Source organism: Lissotriton vulgaris, chromosome 7, assembly GCF_964263255.1.
Source record: "Lissotriton vulgaris chromosome 7, aLisVul1.2, whole genome shotgun sequence".
Lineage (NCBI taxonomy): Eukaryota > Metazoa > Chordata > Amphibia > Caudata > Salamandridae > Lissotriton > Lissotriton vulgaris.
The window spans coordinates 35,740,841-35,753,299 of NC_141695.1; the positions used below are offsets into that span (position 1 = coordinate 35,740,841).

General features: G+C 42.3%; 1 protein-coding gene across 1 annotated transcript; it reads left to right on the top strand.

The window, feature by feature from the left end:
• Positions 1-280: 280 nt before the first annotated feature.
• LOC147700622 (uncharacterized) lies at positions 281-11,571 on the top strand. The gene is made up of 4 exons (XM_086928459.1): positions 281-409; positions 4,814-5,128; positions 10,810-11,057; positions 11,114-11,571. Exons 1-3 carry the CDS (start codon positions 349-351, stop codon positions 10,854-10,856), a joined length of 423 nt encoding a protein of 140 aa, XP_086784585.1. The 5' UTR covers positions 281-348; the 3' UTR covers positions 10,857-11,057; positions 11,114-11,571.
• Positions 11,572-12,459: the final 888 nt, after the last annotated feature.

A 12,459-nucleotide genomic window follows, 5' to 3' on the forward strand; every position in this document is an offset into this window, starting at 1 on the left:
GAGGTGCATCAGAAGGATGAAACCCGTGTTGGATTTGTACACTGTGTCCTTCTGCCTGAGACACAGAAGCCCATTCTTGGTGCTCATATCTCACCTTGTGTAAGTCTTGGCTGCTGTAACAGATGCAAAGGTTAAGCTTACATCAAAAGGAGAAACATACTGCTGCTGTTCAGATTCGATGGGATGGAATAATCCTATAATCGATGTGCGTCTATCATCGAATTTCCTACTCGATAAAGCCGTCAACGTCCTATATATAGTGGCCTGCCTTACCCTGTTCAGTGGTGAAAGGAGCTCAGATCTTCTCTCTTCCACAGATACTGAGACTGTACTCCCTGCTCAGCTGCTATGAAGTTTCTTCTCTTTTCTTCCTTGCTGGCCCTGGCAGCGGCCAATGTTATTCCTGCCGGTGAGTCCTTCGATGCTGACAGTGGTTAAGGGAACTTTCTGGGAGACCAAAGAAGGATGTAGAGGCTGAAGGTCTCAGCATGTCCATCAGCAAAAGACAGCATTTATATATTGGGCTGTTCTCAGCTGTGCCCCTAAGAGGTGGCCATGAAAGTCCTGCCCATCCACACAGGCTGATCTCCAGATGTTCCTTGAAGATGGAATGTAAGGGTGAGGGCCTAATGTTAAGAGGGATAGAATTGAACACATAAGGGACCTGTGCTGAGAAAACTTTACTTTGGCACTATTAATAGTGGTATATCATCATACTAAAATTAGGACCTGCGTGATGAAGCTCTAACCTGCAGCTGAGGTACTGATAGGGCTTGTGCTTGAGACTTTAAAAGGTGCGGCATGCCACCTTGACGCAAATTTGGTAAAGACTCAAAGCCGATGTACTGCTCTGCAAACTGAGGAAATTTGCTCTCTTTTCCTAAGTGCCCTGTTGGCTCCAACAGCTTCATTTTGTGTCCTTTGGGGTCAGAATAAGATACACTGAGTATAGCATGTAGAGCACTCTGGTCAGAGGTTATAGGGGTTCTAACTATTCTGACCCCTTTTTACAGCAGAGGAGAATTAGCTTCCTTTTTCGCAGATGGATATAATAGCTGCTGACCACTGCCCTGATCAGTGGCTATAAGAAGGAGTCAGCATTGTAGGCCTTGCAAAGACGTTTACATTTTACTGCATTTTGGAGAAGAAGATTATCATTTTCGGGGAGAGACTAGATTCAATTTGGACAAGGATGGTGAGTTCAGTGCTAAAAGCTTCAAGATCTAAGACTCGTTGACAACCTGTGGAGAGTTCATTACAAAAATAGATGTCTTCAGAATTGAATTGTAGAGACAACTGACCACCCTTTAACAGAGTGAGAAAAATTAAATATAAATATCAAACAGTGCAGGGGACAGAGAAGAGCCCAGAACAACCCCACAGTCCAGGCTAAGGGCTTGTGTTGCCCTTGTGTCATGCAAGCTGACGCAAGGCAAAGCCAGTGTATAGTCAGATTTACAAGCCATGAAAGGCACCTTGTGTGGCCTAGTAAATATAGAGTAACAGAAAGCAGCACAAGCTGCTGCCCTGTGTCACTCTGCATGGGGCAGAAGTTCCATGGGTGAAGTGTGGGTCTTCTCATGCATCCACTCATGTATGTTTGTGCATCTCCGGATTTACTGAGAATAGTAAACCTAGGAATGTGTCAAAAGGCTTCACCTTCCCAACAGATGTGTAACAAAGAGAAACGTTGTATTTCTCCTTGGTATTACCTCTTTCTACGTGTGATGCATTCTACAGCACAAATAAAAAGAGGAAAGTTTCTCAAAGAGTTGATTTTGTGCAGGAAGGTATCACCTCCTGCTCAAAACCAATCCCGGCTGTAACTCTTGCAGATTGCACCATGGAGCAACGGTGCCTGCGTTGCCGCGAGGTGCACCGGCACAGAGGCAGAGCACCTGCTCTCTTCCTGTGACACTGCAAAGTGCAGCAATTTGTGTTGCCGCATTACATGACTTTTTAGCAAATCTGGGTCTTAATGTCCTGCTGTTAGTAGTTTTCTGCTCAGGGCCACCGTAGAGCCTGTGTCCTCAAGAGTGGAATAAGCAGTACAATTCCATTCAAGTCCTGCTCAATACTCCTTTAACTAGAACCACATTGATCAGTTCCAGGTAGGTGCTAAGTGTTGAGTGACAAAGAGTGATAAGTGTGCAATGATTTGTGTTCAGGTTGTACACAACTGAGGTTAAAATCTTATATTATGAGATGATGAAGTGTGCGTATGTTAGCTTATGGATACTGTGTCTAGTCGGAGCTACAGCTTGGCACTAATACCTGGGTGCAGCTGGGCCAGAATGACACATTCATGGAGATGACATTGACTGAAGGTCCTCTTCAGGGGTGTTTGGCCCAGACATTTGCATCTTTGTATCCCTGTGTACACTGACTGATGCCCCTGGGTGTGTTGCTTCTGCACAGCCCTTTGTAGGTCTCAGCAAAGTAGTCACAGCTTCTGGCATTTCAGAGAGTTGCTGTTCAGGCTAAATGCGAAATCCAATGTCATGGCCGACCCAAGAGCCTGTCTCAGTGCCTTGTTGTATTGTGAGACTCATTGACATCAGTTCTTACCCCACTTCTATACAGTGAGTTGAATCAAGGGTGAAGTTTCAGCTCTGGTGTCCTGATAATACTCTCTCTGCTTCTGGACAAATCGAAATGGTACACTCCACAGGGGTATGCTGCCAGATCTGAAGAATTTTTATGAAGCACTAACCCTTGCCTATAAAAAAAATACTTGCAACAGAGGTTATTGTTAGCTCCGTATTATAATAGGTGTACTATTTGCTCATGTATTCTTTGATACACAGGGGCAAATGTGTCTGCTTTCTACAGCTGGTAAATAATATATTCACCCATAACATTGTCTTCAATGTGGAAAATGTGGCTCATCATGGTGTGTGACTTTAGTCCAGACATCTGTTTTCGTGAAATGATTTATTTCACCTTTTTTGTGTTGAAACATTGTAAAGGGCATTATGAACTCTCCAGCTCAAACAGTGATACAAATAGAACACAGAGAATTATTATTTTTGTCTTTTATTTACTTGTTATATTTTTAGGGAGGCAACTACATTAATAATCCTAGAGATACGGAAGCTTTATGCAACATTTCTTTTCATTAAAATCTCAGCCCAGCCCCATTTGTTTGTCCCTTTGAGCAGCATTTTCCCTGTATTAAAAGCTATCTTGCTAGACTTTGGTCTTGCTGGTTCTATGTGATAATATACCGCTCAGACATTGGGTTGGGAATATTCTTGCATCAGTTGATTCAATTCTTTATTTAGTAATGGTTTTTCTATTCACCTGGTATATATTTCCTACATTGATGGATATCTTGAGGGCCCTTTTTTCAAGGAACATCAAATTGTTTCTGCATTTCTTTAAAAGCTCAGATACATTTGACACTATAAATCAAGGCTTACACAAAGGCATGTGGTCCTTGAGGCACATTTAACCCCTTCCACGCTGATGACGAGCTGGGCTCGTCATGGCGTAGCCTCCTCGCACGCTGATGACGAGCCCAGCTCATCACGTAACATGCGCTTTTAAAAATCTCAGCGTACGAGCGGAATTCCGCTAGCGCGCATGAGGTTAAGGACAGAAGTTCAGCAGGAGATGTGCCTTTTTCTAAGCCTTGCGTGAGGGCCGGGGCCAGATTCATCGGTATACGACATCTGCAAGAGGCTTTTCCCATATTTAAATCCTCAGTTTTGTTTGGACCTTGTGATTAAAAGAGCACATTATCCTTTGTCTTAGTCTCAGAATGTAATTCTTCTTTCCATAACTGTTCTAACTTTTGGAGCAATAAGGACAATCAGAAAATATCACCCTCTTTAATATGGTTGTGTTCCAGGCCTGGCGTAGGACTCGAGCACATGTTCACATAGTCATAGTTTGCCAGATAGTATGGATTATACTGGTATATCTTCTTGACCTTTTAGAACTAAGCAATCAGCACCACTAAATTATACAGAATCCACTTATCACCATACAATATTAAATTTGACCTACTGGGTTTCCAGCCTTCTAGTTCTTAATACCTCTGCATTACTCTAAAGGAGAGCTTCCATCAAATGCTGGCTGAAATATAAGGTTGGACTTAATTTCCTCCTTACCTTTGGTATTACTGTCAGAGATAATGCCACTTGGAGTAAAACCTTAGCTTCTAAGCGATGGTATACGGCGACTGCTGTCTATAAATATGAAAGTAGTAATGGGGGTGGGCATCTGCCTGAACTATTCGTTTATTGGGGAAAGGTGGAAAAAGAGCACATGCATCAGGGGCACACCCACTGAAGCACCTACCGTGCATATTTGCTTTTGGGAAATTTACTAGGGGTTTCACTGGGCTCAAGATTTTCATGAAGGCCCCCTGTGGTGAGAATTTCTTGTCCATTTCTAATAGAGTTTTTCCTTCTTGTTTGACTAATTGTTTTTTGTCCATTCTCCTGCTGCTCTTATTCTGATAGGATATGTTTGTTGTAATGGTTTGTGATGATCCATTTTTTAAATGGCGTCTGGGTTCTACTAGCTGCTTTTTTAATTGCAGGGTGTGTGACCCAGTGCCGAATCTGCAGATAGCAGAGGAGTTCAGTTTAGGAGATGCCACAGTCTTGCATCAGTTGCTCAAAAGATAGTAGGAACTGTGACTTCTTGCTTTGGTCAGAGGCTGAGGCTCTTCTTTCAAAGATGGGGGCTCATAAGATCACATTGAATGAGTTTCACTGGCTGGGGTTTAGAGGCTTTTTAAGAAATTAAAAATGTGAGTGACATTCTGTGTGTTGAGGGCCTTTTTCTTCTTTCTTTGACATAGCACAATCTGGCAACCAGGAGGTCCAGCATCCTGGCATGTGCTTTGAAGACTACTTCAGAAAGCACAGTGATGAGCTACAAACGTTTCAGAAGAAGATGCTTGAAGAAGAATTTGCTCCGGAACCCAGTCACCCTGAGTCGAACAAACACTGGCCTCAAAATCAGCAAGATGGTGCCCGTCCTCACGGGAAGCCCGACCCCTGGTACATGATTGACTTCTCCAAACTGAAAAAATGTTCTGCGGAACAAGACTGCGATCTCTCGGAGAAGTGCTGTAGAACTTTGTGTGGGATGAGGTGCACCACTCCTCTGTTCGGTATGCATTAACTGGCTTTATCATTTCTTATTTTTTGGGTGTGTTTATCCGTATATTATAATGTGTGACTATATACATACATATGTACTTTTGAGTGATCACCACTGGGTCGTTATTGTTAGGATCGTGTTTCCATAGGACACTGGTGTCATTCCAGTTGACTGTTTTTGTCTGTATTGAAATGCAATCTTTCAGTTAAGCATTGACTTTGTAAATCACACTTTTTGGACCCATCCACTTTTTCTTGGTCCCCACTTGAGGATCGGCGAGAAACATTCCATGAAGGAGCCAAAGTGGATGAGTTTTTGTCCAAATTCTTTAAATGATATCAAAGTTACTAAATATAAAAAAATTCCTTCATGGGGCCCTATGTTGTATAGAGCACACTTTCCCTGCTTGCACACTTGCACATCTTAAAACAGGCGTGCCAGGTACAAACAGGGTATTACATAGAATGCACCTCCCCAGGACAGCCGCAAACTCGTGCTGCCCTTGCAGGCGGATGCAGTAACCCCCTTTTCAACTTCCAGGGTGCTAGCATTTGGTGGCACACTGTCAGTGCGCCTACTGAGAGCTTCACCCGTGTCTATAATACGAGTCTATAATACGGCGCAGACCCAGAGGCAAAGGTATTCCCTAATTTGCCTGGGGCACGTGCCCAGGAAAATGATGGAATGCCCTCTTCAGAAATGTATGTGCACAAGCATCTGTGACCCCATCTGTAATACCAAAGTGCCTCAGGAGCGTGCAAAGCAGGTGGAAATGCCTGTTACGTCCCCAGAGCACTTTGTGTAATACGGTCCCTGATGGAAACTCTAACCTAATTATAAATAAACAATGTCCACTGTTTTGTAGATAGATAGATAGATAGATAGATAGATAGATAGATAGACAGATAGATAGATAGATAGATAGATAGATAGATAGATAGATAGATAGATAGATAGATAGATAGATATTAAAAACACGAAAGTGATGTGGAGTTATGCTTATGACCTAACCCAAGACAACCACTGTGATTAGGTAGTTATGGTAGGACCATAATCCATAAGTCAAACAAGGGGCATGCAAATCTTTACTCAAACACCAACTATAATGCTCATGACTTCCCCTTGATAAAAAAAGATGCAATTACTAATGCCTTAAATATTCTTACAGATTAAATTCTACATTTCATTACCTTTATCACTTTGATAGAGATGAATTTGACTGTAGTATTATTTATTTGTTTGAGTATGTACTGTTAATTAAATACATTTTGATTTTACATATTGTTTGTTACTGATATCCATTTTGTATAGCTTCTGAATTTCTGTTGTTTACGGTTATAATTTGCAAACAAAACTGCACTTTAACACAGTTTTTTAAGTGAATTTCTGAGGATTGTTTTAAACCTACATTAAGGTGTAGTAACCAAAGTTAACCATAATTGCACTATAACCTTTATTTTCTCAGTTAATTGTTTTCATCGTTTACCACATCCAGCAGTTCCCCCCCTACCCCGACCATACACCACGAGCGGACAATCCCCGCTGCGCACATCCTTTGTCCATGTGCAGCGTGGTTATCCCAAAGGCCAGGTCTATGGTTATGGAAATTCTAAGATAAAATATTTTTTAATACTAATTTAAATTCTAGAGAAGAGTTTCTTTGAGCACCCCCATGGTCCAAAGTATCAGTGTAGGCTCATCCCCTGCCTGGTCCTATTTTCTTTCTCTACATTGTTTTGGGTCATGGCTGCTGCAACAAAGATTGTTCTGTGACTGCCAGCCAGTCAGAGCAGATTTGTGCATCTGCAATAGAGGATGTATGGCGTTACAACGCAAACTTTTACAACGCACACCGTTACAATGCAAATTTTACAACGCAGATACATTTACAACGCATACCTTTACAACGCAAGACATTACATAGCAGAAGCTATTACAACGCATGCCATTACAACGTAAGTATAGGTAAGTATATTATTTTAATATAAAATGTAATTTATTAAAATTTAATTAATTAAATAAATTAAATTATTTTTTAATAATTAATTTGTACTTATATATATATATTAAAAAATAGTTTATTTTTAAAAGAACTATTATTATTAAAGAACTATAATTAATAAATAAAATTAATCAAAATAACTTTTTTAAATTAATTTAAATTATTTATTTAAAAACTGAACCCTAAAAATACCCCTGTACCCCAAAACCCAAACCCAACCCTGAACCCTAAAAATACCCCTGTACCCCAAAACCCAAACCCAGCCCTAAAACCTAATAGTACCTCTGTACCCAAAACCCAAACCCAGCCCTAAAACCTAAAAATACCCCTGTACCCCAAAACCCAAACCCAGCCGTAAAACCTAAAAATACCCCTGTACCCCAAAACCCAAACCCAGCCCTAAAACATAACAATACCCCTGTACCTCAAAACCCAAACCAAGCCCTAAAACCTAAAAATACCCCTGTACCCCAAAACCCAAACCCAGCCCTAAAACCTAAAAATACCCCTGTACCCCAAAACTCAAACCCAGCCCTAAAACCTAAAAATACCCCTGTACCCCAAAACCCAACCCCAGCCCTAAAACCTAAATATACCCCTGTACCCCTAAACCCATACCCAGCCCTAAAACCTAAAAATACCCCTGTACCCTAAAACCCAAACCCAACCCTAAAACCTAAAAATACCCCTGTACCCCAAAAACCAAACCCAGCCCTAAAACCTAAAAATACCCCTGTACCCCAAAACCCAAACCGAGCCCTAAAACCTAAAAATACCCCTGTACCCCAAAACCCAAACCCAGCCCTAAAACCTAAAAAATACCCCTGTACCCCAAAACCCAAACCCAGCCCTAAAACCTAAAAATACCCCTGTACCCCAAAACCCAAACCCAGCCCTAAAACCTAAAAATACCCCTGTACCCCAAAACCCAAACCCAGCCCTAAAACCTAAAAATACCCCTGTACCCAAAAACCGGAACCCAACCCTGAACCCTAAAAATACCCCTGTACCCCAAAACCCAAACCCAGCCCGAAAACCTAAAAATACCCCTGTACCCCAAAATCCAAACTATTGGGCCGATTATTATTGCGGTTTTTCCGCATCCTCGGGGCCGGCGGAAGCCAGAGGATGCGGAAAATCTGCAGCGGACTGACCAAGGACCCACCGCCACATTAGGATGGCTGGTGGGTCCTGGTTCCCGTCCGCAGCTTTTCCGCCGCGGTCGGCTTACAACCGCGGCGGAAAAGCTCTGATATGGTGACGGTGTCTCTCATATCAAAGCCATATCAGGATGGGCTTTAAAAAGTGCTTTTCCGCGGCGGGTTTTCCGCCGTGGAAAAGCATACGGAACTTCACTGCGGGGGCCCGTTGCGGGCCCCCTAGGTGAAGTGGGGGTGGGGGGTGCACATGGGGGGTACCTATGGTACCCCCCTGCATTTGCATGCAGAAAGCGGCAGGCACCGCGCGGTGCCTGCCTCTTTCTGCATGCAAATGCAATGCGTGCATTTTTAACATTGCCGCGGGTGCAGCTTGAAGCTGCACCCGCCGCAATGTTAAAAAAAGAGGATGTGACCGCCAGGGTGGCGGTCACATCCTAATTGCACAGGAGGGAACTCCGCATGCCATGCGGAGGTTCCCTCCTGCTCTGGGGTCGCGGACGGACGCAAGTCCGTCCGCGATCCTAATCGACCCTTATATATATAAAATTACTTTAAATAAATTATTTTTTTAATTTTAAATGTTTTAGTAATAAAAAAAAGGTAAAATAAAATAAATTACTTACCTATACTTACGTTGTAATGGCATGCGTTGTAATAGCATCTGCTATGTAATGTCATGCGTTGTAAAGCCATGCGTTGTAAATGAACCTGCGTTGTAATGGTCTGCGTTGTAACGGTGTGCGTTGTAAAAGTTGCGTTGTAACGTGGTTCCCCGCAATAGATAACTGGAGACAAACCTCTCTAGTCTATGCGTATCTCTCTATTTTTCTTTTTAAAATAGGAGCTGCAAATTCTCTGTTGCTTCATTGATCTGTGGAGAATCTGTGGAGTAACGGTGTAGATATATCAACATTTTAACCCCTTCATTCTCACCTAGGTCCAATTTCTAAAATCAAATTTCACAAATGACTGACAAACCAAGTACATCCTTGTGACCCCGGGGTTTTCAGCCCGACCCCAATTTTATTTCCACTCCACTTGACAAATCTGCAGAAAACGTGCCACGCTCAACCTGAAAGATCTTTTGTTTGGAAAGTTTTTTGGTGATTCGTGAAATGACTCCAAAGTTCTTAAGAAACCAAAAAAAGTATTTTCAATGGCAACTCTGAACTTTACCATAACTGTGCACTATCTGTGACCAGTGTGGAATTAATTGATGGAACGTAATCTGATTACTGTGCAAATCACTTAATTTTGGAGAATATTCAGTGCAGCACATTGGTGTTTGTCAACCAGGCACTCTGATTGCTCTCATCTATGAGAGAAATGAAACTGAAATATACATATGGTTGTAGTTTAAAATATTCTACTGAGATCTGCCTGCGTTCTGCAGAGAGTCAGACCACATTGCACCAAGAAGCTCTGAAGCAGTGGTGTCTACAGCAACAGCTAGCCCAGTATAAGGATGAGAATGTGGGCCTGTGGGTTCGCACTCTGCCACGGGTTCGAGTGTGTGTGACACTACTCCTAGTTAGCACTCTTTTTGGAGCTAGGAAGTGTTTGGTTTCTTGAGGGAAACATCATTTACCACACAGTTTAAAACCACACGCAAGTCATTACAACAACTTGCTTTGGGGAATGGGTTGTTAGACTGATGTTGGCTTTTAAGTCCAATGCCTTCCCTACTGATACACAGATTGGAGTAAATTATACTATTCCAAGGTCCAGCGCTTCCCTAAGGCAAGGGGATGTAAGGACATGTGTGCTAAGGGAGCGGGTGGTAACATCGCAGTCATTGTTTAGACTGTGTTGTTAAGTCACACATGGTTTAGGCATGCATGATTCTGTCACACAACCGATTTACAGTACCTATGTATGTATGTGCGATGTTCTTGCTGTCTCAGTGTCTCTAAATTTGTTCTGGCTTTTTTCAATATTTCTCATAGTTATACATGTGCTTTCTTCTTTGAGTAACAATGTTTGTGTGGCTGGTTGTGAGTCTCAGAAACGCTCTTCCTTTCTGTCTGTTTCTTGGGCTATTGCTTGCTCTTCTCAGTTGGGTTCTGTTGTCTTCTTCTCTTGCTTCTCTCCAGATGAGGCTGTTTGTTTTCATTTCTCCCCTGAGGTGTTGTTATTGTGAGTGTCTATCAGTACTAAGGAGGTCCCAGCAGTCTCATTAGAAGATCACTGGTTTGCATCTGGCGGGCTTTTTCTTTTTTGGTCATTACTGTTGTAGAGTTCTTAACAGAGTGTATTCTCCCAGCCAGAGAGGGCGCCTGGCTAGTCTCTTGGCTCCAGAGCTGGAAGCAGTCTCTGCCCTCACTAAGCCAGGGCAGAGATGTGGAGAAGGACAGAGCACTTACCATCCCTTTGTTGCGGGCAGGCTGTGATTGTGGGTGAAGGAGAAGGGATGGTCATTGGCTTCTCTATAACCACGTGACACCCACAAATGCTCTATTGGTCAGCCTTCCTCTGATGTAAGGTGCACCTTTCCTTATTCATTGCCTAAATTCCATGTTTTTCTTTTAGAAAAGAACAAGAAGCAGCACCAAATGCAAGAATTAGATGTTAGATGAAGAGGTACAACCAAGAGAGAAGCGGTCTACTAGCGATGAAGACAGCGGCTCAGAAGAGAAGAACGTACAACAAAGAGAAGAGTCTACTAGCGATGAAGACAGCATCTCAGAAGAAAGGAAAGGACAACAAAGAGAGAAGGAGTCTACTAGCGATGAAGACAGCATCTCAGAAGAAAAGAAAGGACAACAAAGAGAGAAGCGGTCTACTAGCGATGAAGACAGCGGCTCAGAAGAGAAAAACGTACAACAAAGAGAAGAGTCTACTAGCGATGAAGACAGCATCTCAGAAGAAAGGAAAGGACAACAAAGAGAAGGAGTCTACTAGCGATGAAGACAGCATCTCAGAAGAAAAGAAAGGACAACAAAGAGAGAAGCGGTCTACTATCGATGAGGACAGCGACTCAGAAGTGAAAGCCACTGGCCAGAGCGGAAGGGAGGAAAAGAGCGACAAAAAAGATGGCCAATGTAAAGGAAAGAAGGGAAAAAAACAAGGTTCAGGAATGAGTAAAAGGAAAGGGAAAGGAAAGGGGGAAAGAAAACACAGAAGTGGAAAAGAAAGGCGTCATGGTCATAAGAAGGAAGGAAAAGAGGGAGGAGACGGGGCGCAAGAGTGAGAATTTTTTCCAAACCTTGTTCCTGTTTTCAAGTCTGATACAAAAGTGATAATTTTCATTGTCAAAAATAGAGATAGAATAAAACTGCATTTGAACACATATCCAAATTCCACTGTGCTTTTATTGGAAATATTCATTATTTTTTAGAAAAACAAGTTTCTACATATTGGGATGGAAGGGAAGGGAGCTTTGTATGAGGATAAAGGGAGATGAGTTTCTTAAATTAGTGATACAGGGTGAAGTTTTTTTCTTCGGTGGATATTGACCTAGATTTAGGAAAAGTAACTTAAGAAATGTAGAGCTCTGGGGATTAAAATAAAGAATACATTTTGAAGAAGGGGAGTGCACCATGCTCGAATAAAGATGACACAGGCAAACAAAGAGATACTTCACTTTATTGAGGCTTTCCAGGCATGCATTCACTTGCTCTCCTATTTCATTGGCCCCCAAGAACCACTGAAAGGCATGAGTTCACAGCTCCCCTATCTGTGACCTTGTGTTAGGAATACAAGTGATGTAAACATGCAGCATGGAGTCACACCAGGGACCAGCCAATCACATCAAGCAGCCTTTGAGTCAATTCACAATGGTTCACCTGATTTTTACAAATACAACATTAATTTAAAGCACAGCACAAAAGGTTAGTGGGACATAGAATGATTGCAGACAGGCTGCGAAAGTAGAACGTATGAAAGAAAATATACACATTTCCTGGGGAGAGTTTGCTTCCACGGGTAGGCCGAGTGTTCATTTAAGTTTCCAAAGTAAATTCTTAAACAAAAGAAGCTCCAAGGTGCCGAACGCCAATTGGCAGGTACCGCCTGCATCTGTGCTGCTCTTATTTTTAGATTTTGAGTGGCACATTTACAAGCCTCCATCACCACCACAGGTCACATTTAGTGACATTGTGGTGACAATAGGGACTTAGCCTTATTTACAAGACAGTGTTAAACCACTTAACAAGGGCTTAACGCTGCCTTTTAATTAAG